General features: G+C 43.5%; 1 protein-coding gene across 4 annotated transcripts in view; it reads right to left on the bottom strand.

The window, feature by feature from the left end:
- The window catches only part of ETV6 (ETS variant transcription factor 6), a 140206-nt gene that overhangs the window by 28783 nt on the left and 89034 nt on the right, over nt 1-22389 (bottom strand). For all 4 annotated transcript variants that reach the window (XM_021297349.2, XM_065033707.1, XM_005509512.3 and 1 more), the window contains 2 exons: nt 6134-6298; nt 2160-2294 (listed from right to left, as the gene is read on the bottom strand). In XM_021297349.2, coding sequence (XP_021153024.1) covers nt 2160-2294; nt 6134-6298 — 300 coding nt within the window. The remainder of the gene's footprint in view (nt 1-2159; nt 2295-6133; nt 6299-22389) is intronic.

Raw genomic sequence — 22389 nt, 5'->3', positions numbered from 1 at the left:
TCAAATGATTCAGTGCTGAGTCAGAAGGACCACTGGAGATGTAGGTAATTCACTCTCCATTGCTCATCCCTCTACAGAGACAGAGACCGATGCTCAGAGGGCAGATCCCAAGCCGATGCCAACACACTTGGAGACATCCTGAATTGCTGTCAACTGATTTCAGTCAAAGCCACTTTGCTTAAGCTAGTAAAAAGCCACTAGATGTAAATATTGGTCTCATCTGATTCTGGATTAACTAACTTAAAATGAAAGCATTTAGAAGCAGGATCATAAGTATATAATCTATTAGGAAATGAACAAAAGAGCCAGTAGAAGAAAACAGAAGAAGATCACTGGAGTAAGAAAGAATTCCAAAAAAGATCCAGCACTGATGAAGCCTAACCATTCAAAATTGTGCCCAAGTAACACTTGGCCCTTCTGTTAGAGTTTGTGAGTCAGACAGGGCTAAGTTCTGCTTCTCACATTCATTCTCCTTTTTTTACCAGGTTGTATTCTGCTGAGGGAAAAGAAAGTGTTAAATTTAATTGTGTTAGTTTCTCCTAAGTGACTCTGTGAAACAGGAAGAAGAAAGAATGTCAAAAGACATAAATAAATAAATTCACCTGCCTATAAATTCTTGGCATAGAGATTTTCTGATTGCTCAGTGTCTTGTGGTAAGCAAGGTGTAGTTTCTTTGGCTTGTTTTGAAATCCTTCTCACAGCAAAACAAGAATTCATTTTAGTCATTACAAATAAAAGTTTTAAGTAATAGCACAGAGTTCTCTAAGCAAACACAGTGGTACTATCACCATGCAGAGTATTGTGAGTAAGAAATCAAAGTTAGATTAGTTTGCAAAGGACTTACATGTTAAGTGGCGCACATGAAAGGCCAGCTCAACATCCCTGTGAAATCCTCTCCCCAGTGAAAGTTGCTCCATACCTTTGATGTCAGGGTGTCTGAGAGGGCAGCTAGTGTTTATGTTTGAAATTTAGAAAGGGAACAATTGTGGGTGAATGTCAAGCTTCATGAAAAAATGAAGATTTTTATAATGGTGTCTCTAAAGTGCCTATCTTAATACACTAGGTAACTGTTTCTTGCATAACTCTGCCAATTCAACCTCCTCTTGACCTGTAGCACCCTCTTCTAATCTGAAATATTTACACAGCTGTGTGGAAACACTTTGGAGTGTCCTTATCTCACCTGCTGCTGTCCTGTGCTTGGCTTAGTCTCAGAGTTTTGCAGGTGCCATTTGATTCTGGCTTGTTCAGGCTGACCATGGGCTACTTGTACAGCTCTGACAGTACCCCTGAATCTTCTCTTGCAGTCCCACATTGAATCTGGAAATAATTTGTGCATCTTTGCTCCAGTTAGCAGAAACTAGTGCAATATCCTAACTCACCTCTGTTCTCTTCTCCTCTTTACTTACTTTCTTAGATTAAAAAAAAAAAAAAAAAAAAAATTGAAAAAGTGAATTCTGTGTGTATATTTTAAAAGAAAATAAAACCTCTATTTTTCATTGAAGGAAGCACACGTACACTTCAGTCTGTACTAATAACTAGCTGAAGAATCTCAAATCTGAAATTCCACAAACATATCTATTCTTTTTTTACCACCTCTGACAGGCATGCTAAGTGTGGACACTACTAGAAAGCTAACTAACCACCTAAGCAAGTAATTGTGATAGGAAAAATGAGAGAAAACCTGCAGAAAAAAACTTCTCTCAACATGAATTGATCAATCAGTTCAAAAGCTGAGCAACAAGATGGGCACAGCGCCAGGAACTCTGGCATGGCTGAGGCTGCCTTCTCCCTTGCTCTGCAAACAATCCCATCTAGTTGCATCTCCAAGATACTAAAAGTCCATGAAGCACCTTTGTCTACATAATTGGGAGTGAGGAAAAATGAATTGATGTGGTCAGTAAAACCTTCTGGTATTTTTTTAATCCACATCTGGCATAGCTTTTAAGCAGGCTTTGGAAACAGGACAACATAATACAAGACAAATGGAGAGTGGACAGTTGACTCCCTAGACCAGTTGATTGTTCCAAAGCTAACGGAGACAAAGAGAGGAGAGTAACTTTACTGAAGTAACTTTGATACAAGAAAATTACATAATTCCTCACAGTCTTGCTCTACGTGCCTCTATAATGGCAGTTTCCGTAAGAATGAGACAGAGTTACCTTCATCATGATTCTGGTGTAATATGACCTCTGGCTGAGCATGGATAGAGTTCCCAGGGTGGAAGAAAGGTGTGAAGAGCATTCGAGCTTTCCTTTGCTTCAGGATATGCTGAAGGAGTTCATACAAAACATCACCTGAAAGAGAAACAGCAGGAAAAAGGAAATGAAAACCTACATACTGCTGGGAAGCCTCATTTAGCCATCTGATGCATGAATTCATGGCTCCTAGGTGCTATTTTCAGACTTCAAAATGCTTGCAGTAAAATCCTACATTTCACTGTTTTGCAAGGTTCTTCCCCAAAATGAAAAAAAAAAAAAGAACAGCTGCAGATCACGTCTCTGTGTGTGACTGTGGAAAAATGGGTGAATGACAAGACATGGCTTTTATTACCTCAATACAGATTTTTTTCAGGCTACAAGACTGGCCATCCAAGAGCTCCAAACCTTCAGAAGTAGTTAGTTCAGTCTGCCAACTTCTCTCATCACAGTCTTGTTTTTTTTTAGATAGATACAACTTAGGACACAGTATTCTTGAATGTAGAGCCCATGATTTATGCAGTGAGTTGCTGGGAACAAAGATGGTGCTCTTCTTTAATTACTGAACATTTTAGGCTTTATGGGGGGATGAGACAGAAGAGGTGTTAAAACCTCTCCACAGAACACCGGTGCCTCAAGGCCAGAGGCAGTGTGCTACTCAGATATTCCATTCTACACAATCCACAGGAGGAAGAACTCTGAGATGTTACTTTGGGATGCACGTAAAGGATTTGAAAATAATTGAGAGATTTAACTACCCTGAACACTCTTGCTGTGGTGACAATTCCTGAAGACACTCAAGTGCTATAGATCCTTTAAGAACTTCTTTAACTCACTCTTGGTGTCAGGGGTTGGACTCCTGAAAAGCCCAAATGGAATCCCAAAGCCAGTTATTTCTAACTACTAGGATCTGTATGGAGCTCACTGCAACAGGCAACATTGGACCACAGATATCATGCAGACTAAGGAACAAAATGCAGCACACTTTGTGTTCTGTATGGGTGAATACAGTCTGTCAGTTGCTAATGTGTCACTCTTCCACAGAAATGTCTGCAGCCAATTGCACTGAAACAAGTTCACATGTTCCTGCATGAACTGATCCAGACGCTTGTTTCTTTTTGGGGTGCAGGCAGGCTGTTCCTCTCTTCCCTCCCGGGCACCAGAATTGTTATATCTCTCCTCATATCACTGAAATATCTAGACCAATGGACTAATGGCTTATTTTGTGTCTTTTTATGTATTACATTTTGTACTGATGGCCTTCCTCCAAAAATACCTACGTGAAACACGAAGGTCCTTATACATTTTTTCTGAGGTAATGGGTTGCACGTTTCAAAGTGAAAATGTACAACACAGGCTAGAAAGTCTCTCAACTTTTAACTCTGCGTCGCTCTGTTCTTGTCACCGCTCATATTACAGATGAACAAGCTGCAGTGATAACATATTAGCCAAAAAGGAACTTAGTGAAGTATCACGTCAGAAATCTTGGATTTTCTGAGAGAGTTCTCTGAAATGTGTGGGGTTTTTTAGTAGTTGTTTCTATGAGATCGTAAGCTGTGCATCATTTGTCCCTTGTCTCTATAAACTGCCACTGCTCTATCTGTGGGCAGGTTTAGTGCCTTAGTGTGAAACATCCTGCTTTCCATAGTCCAGCTTCCTTTATTTTTAGCATCTTGGCTGCTTTTATTGTCTCACAAGTGACTTTAGGGCATTTTTAAAAGGTGAATGCAATACCTGAAAATCTAATTAAAAACAAAGCCTCGAGAATCCCATTACCTTTTCCATGTTTAGTACATGAAAGGCTAAAAAGTGATTTTACCACATAATTTGCATCTTTGAATGCAATAGTGGCATAATCATAACTAGTGCTGTAACACTCCAAGCAATGAGGTAGCAAATTTGTACCTCTTTTGATTTGGCCTGACAGACTAGGGGAAACATCCATAAAGTTGGCTGTCTTTTTATTCATCTAACAGAACAGTTATGTTTCTGCATCACCCTGATGCAGTAATGCTAGTTAAGAAGGTGAAAAGTGTTTTTCACTCTCTCCCTCCTTTGCTGACTTCCTTCCCTGGCCAGCCCTAAATAGAAGAATAGCCGTGGGGTGGTGAGCTCACTTTATTGCCAGGATCACTGTGGGGAGTGGATATGGTTCTCCTGGTTTAACCATGAGGGTAAAGGATACAGATTTTATGAAGGTACACCCTTGAAAAACTTAATGCCTCTATGGCAAATGTTATTTCAGAGTTCTTAAATTTCACACAGAGTCAATTTCTGGGAAATGTTGAGGTAATGTCCCTTTACCTACAGTCATCTACATTTTTAGGGACTGACTCAGTTATCCTCTAAAAGGTTTATTACCAGTGGGGAATACCTGGAGAGAAGGAGGAGAGAAAAAGAGAGGGAGGAGGCCTTTAGTTTCGTTATTTCATTCCAGATTTAGGTAAGCAAGAGCTTAACCTTCTGCATGAAGTGAGGATTTGCAAGCTAGAGGCTCTTTTCTGGGAATGCTCTGTCTCCAGCCTACAAACGTTTTAATCTTACTCATTTCAAGTGCCCTCACAGCACACAAGGGGAAGAGCAGAGGCATAACCTGTACGCAGCAAGGCACTGGGATGACAAGGGGAGTTGCAGACAAGATATACAAAAGTGTTCCTCGCAATCCTTGACCACATCCCCACTTCCAATCCTCCTTTTTGCCTTAAGCAGGGCTAAGTTTTTAATGAAATGATTCAAAGAGGTATACCAGAATTTTTTAAAAAAGGACATTTCTAGACATCTGTTTTCACTACTGTATTACACTGCCAATAGACATTAATGTTTGGCATCTCCTTCCATACAAAATTAGTCCTGGATTTGAAGCACATGCTTAAAAAACTTTGTGTACACTAAACATAAGCCACAGTTTGTGAGGCAGATTCTGTAGAAGGATGGTTGTTGGGGTGCGTTGAAGGGAGTCACCGAGCAGCTTCATGCAGAATTAGTGCCATGGCTTGTTTATCAGCTGGATCCAAGCAGCACCAGCTGTACTTCTGCACCTAGTGAGCCCTGCACTGGAAGCCTCTTCCGAGCTATTCTGCCACTGCCTCATCCAAACTCTTTGATCACCTATGGTGACTGGATTATGAGCCTTTTTTTTAACAGGAGTACCTTGTATGGCCACAAAAGAAAAGCTCACAACTCTTATTTAGAACCAATAACTCATATTTAGTTAAACATCCCTGACAAAGGAGTGTAGAGGCTTACCCTGACTGTAAAACTAGAGCAGACAGACTGCAGGGGATATAAATACAGGCAGGCAACATACACATTTCTAAATCTTCTTTGTGAATAAATGAAGACATAATTTGAGCAATAGGCAGACTGATTCACACACCTGTCTGTGCTGTGCCTTGGGCTGGACTCCAGCACATGAGAGAATATGGTAAAGTAAAGCAAAGCCCACAGGGGCCGTTAAATAGAGCAAAGGTCCCCCAGGGAGGAGTTTTGCAGTCACTTTTAACAGCACGTCAGCCAAGCCAACTGTGAGGCAGAATGCTAATATGGGCTTCTTAAGAGGCTGGAGCACTTGATTGACTTGCTGCTGTAGTTTGGTCTGTGAAAAGATAAGTCTTTAGAGGGAAGAGCTGGAAGTCACAAAGTGCTGCCAAAGAAACTTGCTTTCTGGGAGTTCTGCAGGGAGTTTTAATTAGAAACAGGCTGGATGTTTGGGTCTGGGTTTGAATTTGCATTCAAATTTGCCTACAACTCAGGTGCATCAGAATTTCATTCCCTCTTTGTCATTTCTGTCCTTGCTTCATACTAGAGTCTCTGTCCTCCCTCTCCTCCCCTTGTCCAGTCCACCCCAACAAATGTGAAGATTTTCTCCTCTGACTCTCTCCAGATTTTTCACAGCTTCCTCTCTCTTTTCAATCACAGCTTCTGTAAGTAATTCTCACCTGAATGAGGAGACCTGTATCGAAAGTCCTCTTTGGTCAGGAGCAGCAGAGCCTTGCCGTTCATCTCAAAAGTGTTGCTCTCAATCGGCCTCAAGGAAAACTCCTTCTCCGCCCACCTGAGCCACTGCGCCACATCATCCCTGCTCCAGTAAACGGGCTGCAAACCTGTGGCAGGAAGAGGTCATGATTGTGTTACAGACTGAGACAAGGCCTGGGAACATAGGAAAACACCAGTGAATCCCCTTTCTTCCCCACACCATAATGTGCAGTGTCTCAGGGGAAGGTGTAGGAGAGGAATGTCATGTTGATGCAGGATTACTCTAAGCGCTGGACTGTGAAATACTTCATTAGTAGGCACCTTGGTTTATCTGCGACACGTTGAGAAACAAGAACTGCCTCAGCATGCTGAAAAATGTTTATAGGACATTATTTCATTTCAGGTTTCCACTGTGAAATGGGATTTTCCTCCAGCTGCTCCTTCTGAGGTGCAGAGCAGGCAGGAGGCAAAGTCCTTGATCCCATCCACACTTGGTGTTTAATCTTTCATAGAAGAGAGGTGTGCTCTCTCTTCATGCACTTTTTAAATTGATTGATCAAGAATAATGAAAAGTAGTCAGATGCAAGAGAGCTACGACCATACTTCCCTCTACGTGGCTGGGGTCTGTAAAGACAGGCTGCTTCACACAGCCTCTGTAATAGTGGGTCTGTAAGTGGCTATCAGTGTGGGTACGGTTGAGAAAGGTGTATTTGGACCGGCCCACCCGTCCTGCAGATGCCGGTACGCTAGCCAATGCTATTCCCACACTGGAGAGGAAAATTGCTGCTGAGGCTGTGGCACCTTTAGCACTGATTTAGCTTGTGTTTCCTGCACAGCAATAAAATATTACCAGTGTAACTGTGCCCATATAAGGGTGCTGTGTCATTCTATAGTAAAATAGCAGGTATGTTTGGTTTGGACACAGACTTTCCGGGGCTCCAGGGGGAATCTGGCACACCCTTTCTCCCAGCCAGCTCGTACAGCATATGCAGACTAGACTACTGTGTTTACTCACGAGAACCCAATCAAGTTACTGTGAAAGTCAAAGACCTTTTGCCTGCTACCTTTAGGGGGCCCAGGCAGAGAGACTTGGAAGGTGTGACAATTCAATGTCTGCTTTACAGACAAATTTAAAACAGCTTCTTTCCCCTGGAGAGAAGGCAGCACAGTGAAGAGCTGTTTATACCCAGGTAGAAAGATTATCTCCAGTCCACTGGGAGATAAAAGCTTTTTTTCCTTTTCCCCCTTGTGAGATGACTCATTGTTTGACTTGCTACAATGTGTTGCGTAGAAATGAAAGCTTCACACTGTACATAGGAACATAAAATTTGCCGTATCTGATCAGATCTCTGGTACACAGCCTCTGGCAGGAGCCAGTACCTTACGCTTCAGAGGAAGACAAACCTCCCTTCCTCATATTGCACCTGGCTGATTGTATGCTACACATGGCAAGAAATTTCCTTCCTGGCACACCATTCTCTGAGATCTGATTACCCTTCTCCTACCAAGCACTAAAAGAAACCCAGGAGAGTTGTGCTGCTCTGTTTTGGTTTGGTTTTTACTCCTTTAACAGATAGGCAACTCTTTTTTTCTGTTTTAGCAAGAGGTCACATGCAGTGAATTGCATTTTGCTGCTATGCCAGATTCCCAGACAGTAGCTTTGGAAAGTCCCAGAGCAACAGCTGCATACAGAACTGAATCTCAGTTGGAAAAGGAATTGAGATTGAGCCTGAGAAAGGGTGAGAGCTGACCTAAGGAAGGGACGTCCGCATGGCAGCAGCAAGAATTTCCACTGGCTTTCAACTGCCCTGTATCACTGTATTACGTACCACACAGAAACAAGAAGTAGCCTTTATTTATTTATGAAGGACTTAGATTCCCCCTATTGAATTAGGGTCTGATTACCGGAGTCAGAGTTTTCTGTTGGACCTTTCTTTTTGAAGAGCTGGGATAAAGTGTAGATAGAATCATCGAATATCCTGAGTTGGAAGGGACCCGCAAGGATCAGTGAGTCCAACTCCTGTCCCTGCACAGGACAACCCCACAGTTCACACCGTGTCCCTGAGGGTGTTGTCCAGTCTCTTCTTGAACACTGTCAGGCTTGGGGCTGTGACACCTCCCTGGGGAGCCTGTGCCAGTGCTCCAACACCCTCTGGGTGAAGAACCTTTTCCTAATGTCCAAACTAAACCTCACCTCGCACATCTTCCTGCTATTCCCTCGGGTTCTGTCATTGGTCACTAAAGAGAAGAGATAAACTCACAAATCTGCTCAGAGATATGCAAACCGTCATCTAAAATGACAGAATGAGGTTCATCTTTTGCTGAATACTGGGTTATTCCTGCAGAAAACACACTCTAGATCCCAGTCCACTGCTGAGCAGCATGCACATTGACTGCAGCTAAAAGAGAAAGAAGTCAGACATGATGCAGTCAGGCCACAACTTATGAAAGGGTTTAAAAGACCATCTGAAAAGGGCTTGAAATGCTCATGTGTGGTTTCCTTCACCTCCCCCTTTGCCATGTCATGCACCTAATAAGCTGCTCAAAGGATCACTGTCATGTGAAGATCTAACTGGACTTCTAAAGTGCACTTCACATGATGAGGTACAAAACAAAACATCACTGGGAAAATCAGGTTGACATGGCAGAGCTATATGATAACTTCACATTATGTGCATGCTCCTCTATAGATAACAACATAATAAACAAATCACTCCCTGTACAAGCACAATTCATCATTTCCCATGTCCCAGTGACAGGGTATTTTTGCATTCTGTTCACCCATCATAAAAGCACCATGTCTGAAGAGAGGTTTAAATTGATTTGTGCTAGACCCAAACCAGACAAATAAGCTACCCAGAGTGGGACAAGCCATGTGTACTGTGCTTGCAACTCTGAAACAGACCCAATGCTTCACACTGCAAATCAGGCCTCTGCTGCGTTTCAGCAGCACCTCTGAAGCTTGTGAGAAAAGCCCCGAAGTAGAATGACCTAGGATCACCTGGCTGCTAGTTACTGAGAATCAGCAAGCAGCCTAATTCAGGTTGGCTATCGCCAAAGTGAGTGGGTGGATGTATCACCCATGGGGTGATACCATAATTAAATACTTACATTGTCCTTGGAAGATATAAAGTGCCATAAAATAAATTAACCGCTTTTCCCTAGATGCACCATCTTTTCTCTCACCTCCCTCTCCCTCTGCCCTGCTGTTTTCCTGGAAAGCTAGTTTTGCCAAAAAAAACCCTGTGGTTGCCTGCCTCCGCTGCATGCCCATTGGCTTTGTGAGGCTGAACCAGTTCAGTCACGGGAGGCTTTTCTGCGGGTGCAGACTGGTGTTCCTAAAAGCACTTCAAAAACTGACATTCAAAAACTTATTCTTTCATGAGCAGCACAGCATTTACTAAACTTGTATGTCATCTTCTTTGCCCTTTCTTAAAAAGAAGCAGTTGGTTTTGTGAAAACAAGGGAATGAGAGGGTCGGCTTTGCAGCTGAAGGGATTTTACAGCACAGCACACAAACAGCTATCAGTAGGTCCTGAAAATGCTTTCCTATACTCTCCATGAAAGAAAAACTAATCCCGCTTACACATTTTTTTTTCTTTTTTTTTTTGGATGCTGTTTCTTATTTCCCCCTCTCCATCTTCTCTTTTATTGTCATGCCCACAGTGGAGGAAAATGGGCTCTTTTTATCTCTCCAGTTTTATTCTCTGTGAAAGCTAGCAGCATTGTCTTCAACTAACAAAGATATTTACCAGGCAGAATAAAGTGAGGAAAGCGAATGCTGTGTTACAAAATGAGGACAGAGTTTTTGCCTGTTGAATTGAGTGTTGAAATCAGTGGGAAGGCTTTGCTGCTTTCAGTAGGTGTGATGAGACACGGAGGACGCTGCCCCTCTCCCACTCTAACCCTCTCAGTGGCCAGTGTTGTCACGGACTTCAGAGGGTGAATTTTGACCTGGGAATCGGACCTGGCTCTGCTCTGATCTCTGCCAGTACTCGGCTGGCTGAAATCCAGCAAGCATTTCCAACCTTGGTCTCCCTATCTGCGTAGTGGAAAAATAAGCAACAACAAAAACTTAGTGAACTCAATAGCTGAAAGCAGGTTAGACAAAGCCACGTAAACCATTAGAATCCGGCTCTGCAAGATCCAGTGTATTCTCTAGTCTGTCTTCTGTCAGCTTCCAAACAGCACCTCCAGCAGAGTAAAATACAATAATTTATAGACGCTTTTATAATCTGACAGCTTCATATGCACCAAACAGGGAGCAATATTCATGCTCACCTTTTTAATGCCGCAGGCAGGTGCGCTGGTGTCTTAATAGATTATCTACTTCTGTTGCTTATTCCTCACCTGAAGTCCTGTTTCTAACACCTGTTACACTAGCTACCTTATAAATTGTGAGAGTGATCAATTCTCGTGCTCCAGGGCACAAGCTGATAACCATCTGGACTGGAGAAGAAATCCACTCCTGTTCCTTTCTATTCTCCACAGGAAAAACAAGTACAATGAAGAGGGGCCGATGGGGTAATTTACACCTTCTTCTTCAAGTAAAGTTGTTTATGTATGTTCAGGCACTTACACACATGGGCACACACACATGCAGCAGAACACACTGGTCCGTTGAAGAGGAGTTTAACCTGACAGTCTCTAAAGAGTTCCCTCCTTTTTTGACAGTGAGCCCCTCAGGAAATTCAAGCATGATCAGGCTTTGAGGTTGGAAAACAGAGTGCTCTGCTCACCTAGTATAACCTTCTGCATGTAAAACTACACAGCCAGCAATATTTGCATCTGACTGCAGACTTCTGGTGGGCTTACAACTTTGTTTTTCAAAGAGATGTAGCCAACCTTGAATTTTGCAAAGCTTTCACATTCAGCATCTCCTTCTTTGCTTTGGAAAAGAGGGTATGCCTCTTGCAATATGAGTTGCTACGTACATCTAAAATGTGAAGTATAATGTCCCATACGCTGTTTTCACCTTGAGTCATTTTGGAACAATCTGAAGACACAAATCCAATGCAAAGTGTGATGTACAGTACCACTGAGACCTGCTGTTCCGTTTTAGTTTCGATATGAGGATGCAGCCACACGGCAGCATGCATGACGGAAACAGCATTCGCAGTCAGTTTCGTCTGACTTTTTGTTCCACTTCAGCTGGGTGCTCCGTCCTTACACCTGGCTGCCTGGCAGGCAGGATGACGAGGCGAGAAAGGGGTAAAGACAGACCTCTCACTTAGCCCTGCTTTCTGCAGGGCAGACAGAACCGTTCTCACTCCCACACCAAAACTACTTAGCACAGTTGGGCAAAGAGCAAAGGGGCCAGTGCATGCAAATCAGCAGCTGCTTTCCTAACACACAGGGACAGATGCAGCATCACAGGCAGCATCAGGAAAGCCAGCTCCATACTTGACCCTTTAGCGAGAAAACAACACTGGAGAAGTTCAGAAGACTTGAATGCTCCTTACCAACTAGCTCTTTAGGAATTGAAGCTCTCTCTTTTGACATTAATTTACAAAACTGTTCCATGTTACCCATAAAGCATAATATGTGGTTCTGCATATGATGGTGTATGTCAAGCAGGGGAGAAGCATGAGGTTTTGTTTTTCTCTTCATTTCTGTATAAAGGCAACATGGTCTAGAGGAAAAATACAGAATTAGATTCAAATCCTTCTCCCAGGCTCTGACAGAGAAACTTTTTAAAAGTCCTTCTGTCTTATTTCTTCATTTGGAAAGCTAGCCTACCAAAATGCAAAGAGGTGTCATGGGGCTTGGCCAGTTAACATCTGAAATGCTTCAGAAGTGCAAAATGCTGCACAGCTTCTTTGAATGACTACGGTTCAATACTCCCATGGTGCTGCCTCTGCTGCTTTCTGGTTCTCTGTTCAGAGGTATTGATTGTTGATGCAGACCAGGGGCCCTGTTCTGACACAGCACTTGAATCTGACAGGACAAACCATGACGTGCTGCTCCCCTAGAAGGGCTGCAGCACTGAGCTCAAGAGCAGTGTGCCGATCATACTGAAGGCGGTTTCAAATTAAAGCTCAAGCTGGGTGCTGAGGTCCTCCTGAGATGGGAATTTTATGCTGGAGCTGCTGCACTGATCTCTTACCATAAGTGCCTTCCCCATAGCTACCCATGCTGGCAGGCTCCCACCCACAGGGCACTCAGCAGCTCCTCAGGACTGCCTCTGCTATGGAAAATAAAGGCAGGCTTTCTCAGGAAGCCTTTCTAATTCCTCAGAGGAGTGGAACGAGTGACAGAACTGTGGCATGCTTAGCTATCCCCATGCAGACAGACAGCCTAAACAAGTGCCTTCTGGGGCTGCTCTTGGGTTGGAATATGTGTGGAAGACACAGCCCTACCACAGGATAAACCTCGTATCACTGGTGGTCCATGCACTTGTTGTTATGAGTAGGGGACAGAGGTCTGCGGGGATGTGCTGGACCACTTGGTTTTCCCAGCAAGTGCCACTTGACGCAGGCAATGGAGAAGCAGTGGCCGTTCTTTGCTGCTGGCCTGTAGGGATTGCCTCATCCTACAGCTCTGCAGATTTGAGGCCCAGAGATAAGCAAAGGTAGAAAAGGAGGAAAAGGTTAATCCTGGCTAATCCTAAAAGAGAATTATTTGGGAGGTCAGTACAAACTGGTACAAGGGAAATGGATGGCAGCAGATGAAAACACTCCTTTACAGGTCTTGTTAAGGAAAAAACTATTAGATAGGGAACAGAGGAGTTATGTGATGAGCAGGAAGAGAGACTCCAGTGAGGCTTGTGTGTCCTTTAAAAAGGTATGAAACTGCCTGTAATCAGAATGACAAGACTTTGGGAAGCTTCCCATGCTGCTGGGCACAGAGGACGAAGCAGCTTTTTCAGTAGTAATCTGAAATAAAAGGCATAGGCTCACATATCCTGCTGTCCTGTTGAACAGGGTATTAGAGGCAGAGTAAGCGCAGGTAATGCCTTGTGCTCTGGGGTCTCTGGATATGCAGACATCTACAGAAACAAACCTGGTGAAGCACTGGGCTGGTTTCCTGCCATGCTGACTTTGCTAGTGTGGTGCCCCGTGACCCAGCGCTTTTCTCCTCAGTCTGTACAGAGACCCTGGAAAGCTGACACATCCAAATCCCTTGGGGCTCCAGGGTCATAAAATAAAATTGGTTTTCTAATGCAGCCTTTGGAAAGCCCGTAAGAAACATATTGATTGGAAAATGCTTGATTAGAATGATCAAGCTCTGAGCTCTCATACAGGGAAATAAATCTTTTCAATTCCCCACACCCAGTGCCAAGCTTAACTTCCTGGAAGCAACTATGGCCCTTTCTGGAACTGAGGTGAAAATCCCATGTTCCATCACCTCCCCTGACCTGCTGACATTACACATGGTTTGCATTTGCTGATCAAAAGCGCAAGCGGGACTCTAAATTAGCTTGCTGGGCTGAGATAGCTTGCTGATTAATGATGGCAGATGAAGTCACCGGTACAAAAACCCCACAAAATCTGAAGTCTGTGTAAGTGGGAAAGGGGGGAGGAAAAGGCCTACAGAATTCAACACGAAGAACATATTCTTTCTCACTCTATAGCTAAACCCTCTTCTTCCTGATAAAAGGTTAGTAAATAAAGTAACTCTCTTCCACAAAATTACTCAGCTATGCCTAAGACCCCCTGCCCCAACAACAACCACAAAAGTCCCTGAATACTGCAGACCAATTCCTGAAGTCCTTAGAGTTGTACCTGATGTCAGAATGAAGCCTCAAGTGCAGCCCCAGTCATTTAACATGGCCAGTTGTGCTGTACTTCTTGTAAATGACCCGTTGCAGCCAACCCCCTACTTTCTGTTTCCACCTGCATCATCTGGATTTGGCCCACAGAAAAAGTGGACCCTATAAGATGGAGCCATCTTTTCCCTGTGAGCTGCCCCTGTTTCAGCATCAGTCACAGAAAATAGTAAAACGCTAGATGAGTCTACCTGCTGCTGACAGGCAGCTTGCAGCTTGAAAAGATAATTCACCCAGGATGGGGCAAACCAGTCCAGATAAAAGGTGCTGGTGTGCGTGCTTAAGTGGCCAGGGCTTGAAGTTCTGGAAGGGAAAAGCTAACAGCCAAAGAAGCGAGCAACCGCAGAGGTGATGAAAAGACCAGCCTGTTTTCCAGGCACTCATTCCATGAGCCATGTCCAAGAGCTTTCAAGAATCGCACAGAAAAGCCCCAATTTCCTTTCACGTTGTTTGCAAAACGTTCTTAGAAGCCTGACAAGAGCTGTCCTTCCAGGGCAGGGAGAAGGCTGGCTTTTTGCATCTGGGCAGCACATTGAGAGAAGGTCAGAGCACAGCAGTGAGTCAGTGAGCGACGGACAGGACAACATTCAGCTGACCACAGCCCTTCAGCCACTGCTGCTGTTGCTGCATGCAGGAAAGAATTTGCTTGGGTCCAGGACAACCCACCTCTTTGCTCACCTTGTGCCCACAGGCAGAGCGTGCAGGTGACCGTGGGATTCCTACCAGAGCAGCTTGTGCAGCGCAAGTAGCGAAATGTTGGTTTGGCTCTGCTCCCAGTTATAGTCCTAATCCACTCCTGACTCCTCAACCAATTTTTGGCCGTTTTCCATGGAGCAGACATTGCTTTCCTACTGCTCCCTTCCAAAAGGAGCTGAAAGAAATGTCTTCTGTTGCTTTTTTCCTTGTATGTGCAAAAACTATGTCCTAAACAGAACTAGCTGAGCCCTGACAATGGCATGGGTTAGCCAGCTCAAAAGACCACGGTGCCAGAAGAGGGAGAGCAGTATTGCAAGTAGAAGTCAAGAAGATTATAAAAACTTTAATTTTCTTCTCAGCGACTCTTTCTTGTTTCAAACCAGTTTATCTTAATCCAGTTCATAACTCAGGTCTACCAAACATTCTTTACAATTTTCCTGTATTGGATACGGCCACTGCTGATACTACTATTAGTAATACATGCACATTTACACGACATAGTGCCTTTCAGCTGCAGACAGATTAGATTGTTATATCTGTTTTATAGATGTGAGGCACAAAGTCATTGGACACCTGCCCATACACCGAATCTGTTACAGGACAGATTAAATCCAGGAACTAAATTCTGTTCCCCTTTACAACTGGACAAATGCAGAGCATCTTTATACCCTTAACACCTACTTTTCCTTCCCACTTCTTGTGTCACTTACTTGGTGTATCCTGGCAATATTAATTTTAAGGTAAAAACAAAAAAAAACCCACCCTGCATTAGAATGAACTGTCAGTACATACTGTTTCTTTCTTTTATCACAATATGGCCTTGATCCTTGGCTGGGCTGTTGAAGACTTGTAAGGAATAGAAATAGTTAGAAATAAATTGATCTTGGTAGTCTTGACCTACATATGGTTTTACTTAAGTCTTTTGCCTGCTGCCTAATTGTTGTACAGTGGAGAAGGGTGCTGGCATTATTACCATGCTTACAGTATGCAGCAGTAATGCTGGTGATGGAACTGAATGTTCTGGTTTTAGGTACCTGATCAACACTCTAGAAAGATGTGAAAGACTTCAGAAATAGTCGCTAGCTGGCATTAATACAGCTGCTAAAATTAAGATGATCCCTTTCAGCAGTTTCTCACTTTAACCTATTGTTAGCTAGGTCACCTCGATCTTCCAGGGGCTGCAAACTTAGAGGCGATTCTACCGTTTCGGAAGAGAGAGGTCATGAAGTCCTTTTTGTACAGCTGAATCAAGTGGAAAGTTTTGAAATCTCAGTTTCACATGCCAACAAAACACCACCACCAAAGTAGCAAGACATTGTAATCCTCCTGTATTAAAAAACTGCTTTCTTCTCACAAGGAGATTTTGTTCTCAGAGGCTCACATCCTGAAGAAGTTGGGTCCCTTTCCCTTGAGGAATTTTGGCTGGGACTTTGTTTCGTAATTCAACCGTGATTGTGAGAGCTGGGGAGGGGGGAGCGTGTACACAAAGAGCATGTTTTCCAGGCTGTTTCCAGGGAACATGAGGCCAGCTCCACTACAGAACAGTATACGCCGTGACAGCAAGATGTCATCTGTTGGCTTCCTCAGAACTGCGGCTCCAAGCCTTGAGAGCTGCAGCTGCACTTGTGCTGCTACTGTAAAAGCAGATTTTGGCAGCTCAGCCAGAACTATGCCTTACTTTGCCTATAATCATTAAGACAATCAGCGTAGAGAAAATGTTACTACCAGAATATGGTAAAAGCATGTCATACTACTACTATGACTGATTTCACTTCTGGACCTCTGTCTCTTGCTTACGCACGTGTTCTCCTTCAGACTCCCCTAATCCAGGAGGGCTCCAAAAGCCTGCTTCGGTCTACCAGTATATGAGTTCTTCTGTGCTTTATGTGAAGACCTGCCTTCAGGTGACATTAAATATTAAATAACTGGGGGAAATGGTGCAAAAATACAGCTCTGGAGACTGCATGCTGTACTCAGTTCTGAACCACATCTGGGGCTTTGGAGGTAAAAGTCTGCTCTTAGCATGCTGCAGACATTTCCTGCTCCCAAGATGCTGCAAACCAGAGTTCTGACATGGTTAAGAACTCCAGATTTACTTAATTTCTTGATGGTTCCTTAATGAATAAATCTCTGCAGCTCTTATAAACTGTCAGTCATTTCTCCAAGAAGACACTGCTGTCCTCGAAAAAGGTCAAGTGCGTAAAACAACAGCTCTAGATGCCAGAGATCCTTTCCCACATCCAGGGGGACAGGGAGGCCACTGAGATGGACTCCAAACTGCACTACATCTCCCATACAGGAGGAGCAACAGCATTGCATTTGCATGGGGGCCTTTATCCTTCCAGTGCAACTTGTACACAGAAAGGCTTCTTGTATTAAGGTACTTGTGCTTGAAATACATTGATAATGAGTACAAATTAAGTGTGTGCTCTTTGATTATCAGATGATAAATTATCATGATTATCTTTGCTGCATCTTGAGAATTGCTTCCTCTCCAGGGTTTAACTCCTGCCTGCTCTGAAGCTAGTCAGCACACCCACTAACTTCAAGTATTAAGCCCCCCAAAACACTGGCTTTCACTTACAATTTCTATGCAAGTCTTGGGAAGTTGAGGCATTACTTCTATTTGAGGCCATTTGAAAATATTGTCCAAGGAGTCAGAATTCAACTTTATCAACTGGGACAGCAGGCAAGTTCCTATTTGGGAGCTTTTCAGATCAGAGCTAGGACACTGTGTCGTGTGTCTCAAAGCCACGAGCATGCTGCAGTCAGAGGCACGGCTGCAGAACTTGCAGTCACCCCTGGGGTGTCCCCTGAACTCGCTCCCTGAGGTGCCAGCCACAACAAGGGCTTGAGCATATGTGGTATGTGCAACACAGCCCACCCAACACCATGGTAGCCAGTTCACCGCAAGGCCTATGGGCATCATGGCTTCAGCAAACGCTTGGGCAGCTGTGACATCAGCTCCTCTCTGACTGCAGCGCAGAGATACACGCTGGTGTGAGCTATGGCCACCTTTCTGTGACAGCCTCAGATCTCAGAAACAGACACTTCTAGTTTCTCTCCTCCAGCCTCACAGGTGTCTTGCTGGAGTCCTGCGCTCGACGGAAATATCCCCTCTCCTGAACTGGGTATATTAGAATCCCTTTCTCTTACTCTGTCTAGCATGAAAGAGTCAGAACAAAGACAATAATCTGTGTCTCAAAGTTGCGATGTCTGCAATCACTACACTGTCCTTCAAGGCATCTCCTTCCAGTCCTCAGCTCAGCCAATATGTAGTGTCCAGTGGCACTGCTGACTTAGTATTGTTTTCTGGCCACCCCTTCGATGTGCCAGTGCAATTGGTGGAGAAGCTATGCTGTGATCTCGATGAGAGAGATAACATGTATTTAAGTATATATGTGCATTGGTTTCTGCCAGGTCAGCTTTCTGAGCTGATTAAGAGCACAATTGCACCAACAGATAGGTCAACACAACTGGCAGGGAGGTGGCAAATTGCAGAAAGAATAACAGCTGGATGTGGTGACAGAGAAGGGAGGAAATGCTTCAGTTAGTATTGTTAAAGAACATATCATGTCACTGAAAAATGCACCAGCTCGCTGTATTACTTGAGCTTAATCTTGATGATGTCACCGAAAAAGGCTTGCTTCCAGGGCTGGAAAAAATATTGCAATGTCAATAGAGGCAAATAATTTACCTACGCATCTCCAGGAGAGGATCAAGCTTTGAATGGAAAGGAAAACAAATGGATGAGATAATTCGCAAGGAAGTTCTGTCTCATCCTGCTTTTCGGGTTTCTTACAAAGGTAAAGGTGCTGCGATAGAGACTGCATACCTAGTAACAATGGGTAACTGATACCATCACAGATTCACAATTCGTAATACTCTGTAAATCTATTGTGCTAGTAAATAGGCCTAGTGGCCTCAACATCAGTGTAGCTTTCTTGTGCTGTCCTCTCCACCATTCCTTTCCCACAGAAAGGACAGCCATCCCTGTGTTTGGTATCACCAGCAAACTACCACAGATGTGCTGGGGAGATGGGGACCTGTGTCTCTTGAGAGGGGCATTGTGTGCGGCAGCTGGGAGTCCCGGAGCTGAGGTGGGATCAGCCCTGGAGCTGTGACAGCAGGGAGGGGTGACAAAGTTACCCCTTATTCCCACTAGCAGTGCCCTCTCTTTTGACAGGGTGAGGGGTAGCAACATTATTTTTCTTAGTTTAAGTACTGTGGAAGAAAATCAAATGATATGTCAGAAATATTTAGTAACATCTAATGGTTTCTTTATATGGCTGACAGTTGTGCCACACAGTATAAAACATGGAATAAAGAGGAGTCCCAGTCTGGAGGACATCACAATATAAATAAGAGAGGGGAGGGATTGAATGTAAAGGCAAACAGAACAGCATGATAGTGTGCATACAGTGCCGATCCTCCTGGGAACCAACTGGAACTACTGGGATCCCCATACGCCTTTTACTAAGTGGATATTGTGAAAATACTTTTTCATCAACTTATCTAATTAAAATTTTCATAGTAGTGCTCCCCCATATTTTGGCAAATTTCAGTCAGCTCTGTGAAGGATACTTGTCAAATTACATATCTTATCTTGCAGAAATCCAGATTTATAGGTGTATCTGTTTACCCACTACTTCATGAAAACTCAGACAATCACAATCACATTGAAGACTGGAAAGCAACAGAGGTGTCTCTATCAAGTAGGAATTTCTCTTCTATTCTTCCAATGCTTCAACACTTGCTTGGTTCACCAAGTCCAAACCAGTTTAGCTTCATTCTTTTGTATCATAACTTCCAAATTATCTCAAGTTTCTGCTCTCCTGGGAAGACTGATTCACAACCAACTTGCATAAGATGGAACATCCTTTTTTAAAAATCCATCATTTGGACCTACTGGACTTGCCTGAATTTGGCTATCCCTGATGCAGTATCTTTTATCCTACTAAGAAACACTTGCCTGGATATTCCTCTCTTTGGTTAAGCCGACTGTGTCACAAATCAAGTACCCATGAAAGCTGTTTTTGCCAACGGTACCAGCAATAGTAATTTTGGGGATGAGTAGAAAGACAGACTTGAGAAGAAGGTAAGAAGCAAACATGTACATTAGGGAAGGATAGTGAACTCACTTCAGACTACCTCCTAACCTAACTTTTCAGGTTGCCCTAACTTAGGCCTTCATGCTTGTTTTTATAATTGCTACATTACAGAAATTACTAAGCTACTAGATACACATTGTCAGTGAAAAACAAGTTGATATTCCAGGTCTTTCTTCTTAACAGGCTACAAGTGGAAAACTACTTTACTGAAATGCTTCGCTTATTAATGTGATTTTGATTTTTTCACATGACTGTGGTCAACTGGTTTAGCACTGACAGCATGGTACAGAAATGCAGACATGGGCACGTTGTCAGTTTGAGGGGGGGAGAAGTTGTCTTCAGCAATTTCACACAAAATGACATTAGGGAATGCAAAGTGCCAAAAAATTTCCCATGAAGCCCTGAAAAAAATCTGCAGACTCTAGATGTCTCACACCACTTTGGCAGATAATAAACATAGAGCATATGGACTCAAATACTGTACGTTCATGAAAACATAGTCCTCTGTGGTTGACACCATGCAGAGTTTCTGAGGACATGAATGTAGTTTCAGAAAAGATTTACACCCTTGTTATTCAGATGTTTGGATAACCAAACAACTGAAATTCAGAAAAAGGTTTCTTTGTGAGGTGGTTTATTTCTTAATAAATAATAGCATTTCTCTCTTACACCTTCCTCTGAAGCCGCTGAAATGGGCAACTGTTAGATTTGTCCTGTTCAATAGTGTCTCTTCCCTGCTCTGATGAAATTTGTTAATCTAGGTCTTGAAACACTACTTCACTTAAGATTCATTCTCACAAGAAAACATCGTCATGACTTTTTGACAAGATGTTTTGTTGATGGCTCATTTTGAACTTTTTCTAGATTTCCTCTTCGCCCCACTATCCCCGAGGTGTGAACACCGTGTGAAGAGGAAATTTCTTTCGGCAGCTCAATCTCACCCTTATTCATTTAGTGCTGTCACAGTCATGCTTTTGCAACTCTGCTGACGGAATCAGGTAGGAGGAGGAGGCTGATTCTGCAAGAGGAGTCTTTTGTTTGCACGTAAATACCTTGGTGTTATCAGAAAGAAAACAAGAAGCTAGCAGTGTGCATTAAACAAACAAAAAAAATCACTGTGCTATTATTCTGGTTTTTCCCCTTCTCTCCCAGAACCGTAAGTGAGCCTCTGTGTGTAAGAGAAGGGCTGGCATGCAGAACAAGTGTCGCTTCACTGCCTCCCCTTCATTGCTAAATGGCATCCTTGCTGCAATTATAACAATTGCTAACCCGGAGAAATGATACTGGGAAACAGTTTGTTCTCAGTAAGGGGCATTACAAACCCCATACAGGAACTAGCTTTAAAGAAAAAAAGATTTTGAAAACCTAACAACAAAGGAGGATCTAGAAGAATGGGTTGAGACGTGCATTAGTAAGGCCAAAGAGTCCAAGACAGCGCACACCGAGATCTTTCTGTGGATCTGGGCATATTACTGTCTCTTTGGTTTTGCGTCCAGAGAAGAGATTTTCATGGCAGAGAGCAGATCAGCAGACAACTTAGCCCAGAGCTGCACACGAGGCACCAGCATTTCTTAAGATGTAGTCCCTTTTCTGTTTTGTGTTTGCCAAAGATACAGACATGAAAACAGGCCCCCAGACTGTACTGTTCACAGAGACAGATGCGGTGTTGACCCTGAATGGGACAGAGGGGGCACAGCTCCTCTGCATCAAACTTCCCAGTTCTCTCTCTAGTTCAGTTCACTGATCGTTTTGAAGGCCCGAGTTGACTTTTTTGCCCACTCTGCATCTCCATGCAACAAAAAGGACCTTCAAGGCTCAGAGCCTGGACCCTGGCATCTCCAATGCTCACACATTTCTGCTGACTCTATTAGCTTCTACGAAATCCTGTTCTTCCACCCAGGACAGTGTCTCTCTTACTATGGGGATAAGGAGAGAAAGGCAAAATGTTTGGGTTCTTGTTTTTGCATGCTGCTCTGCTTTAACATGCAGAAAGATCACACAGGTTTTTCAGTCTTTGCCCTCTTGCTTAAGTAATGCTACTCACACAGTTATCTTCTCAGCTGCGGAAAGAGCGACTTGAATAAAGCAGCACTAACACACTGGCTGTACCCTCAGTGTGTGCGCCCAATCCAGAGTGTAACACTTCAGCCCAGCCTTTCATCCAATCGTACCCTCCGGCTGCCACCAGACAGTTTGGGCACAGTCAGACCCTAGCTACAGAACGTCCTCATGAACATGTCATGTTGACCATGAACTTGTTCCACTCAGCCGATTGGTAAACAAGCAACCAGTTAATGCCTGCTCAAGGTATTGAAAACACTGGCTTTCAACCCTGAAAAGCATGTCTGCATCTCCTGTGGAAATTAGTCACAAATTTGATGATTGAGCTGTGGTGCTAAAGAGCAGTATGTGTAAGGCACCAAAAAGGGAGAGAAAAGTTTCCCAGAATATCAGAAGTTCATGTTTCTGATTTTTAATATAAAGTCTTCCTTTTGTGTTAACGATCAAAAAACCCTTCATAAATCTCAACATGCTTCACTATTTGGAAAACACTGTGTAAGATCAGATGCTGCTTTCCTGTGTTTCCATTCAACTTGACCAACTGTGAGAGCGGATTTAATCATAAGAGGTAACAGAGCAGCAC

This window comes from Columba livia, chromosome 1 (genome assembly GCF_036013475.1).
Source record: "Columba livia isolate bColLiv1 breed racing homer chromosome 1, bColLiv1.pat.W.v2, whole genome shotgun sequence".
Classification (NCBI taxonomy): domain Eukaryota; kingdom Metazoa; phylum Chordata; class Aves; order Columbiformes; family Columbidae; genus Columba; species Columba livia.
The sequence above is the reverse complement of the archived record's forward strand: the minus strand, read 5'-3'. Positions and strand labels throughout refer to the sequence as shown.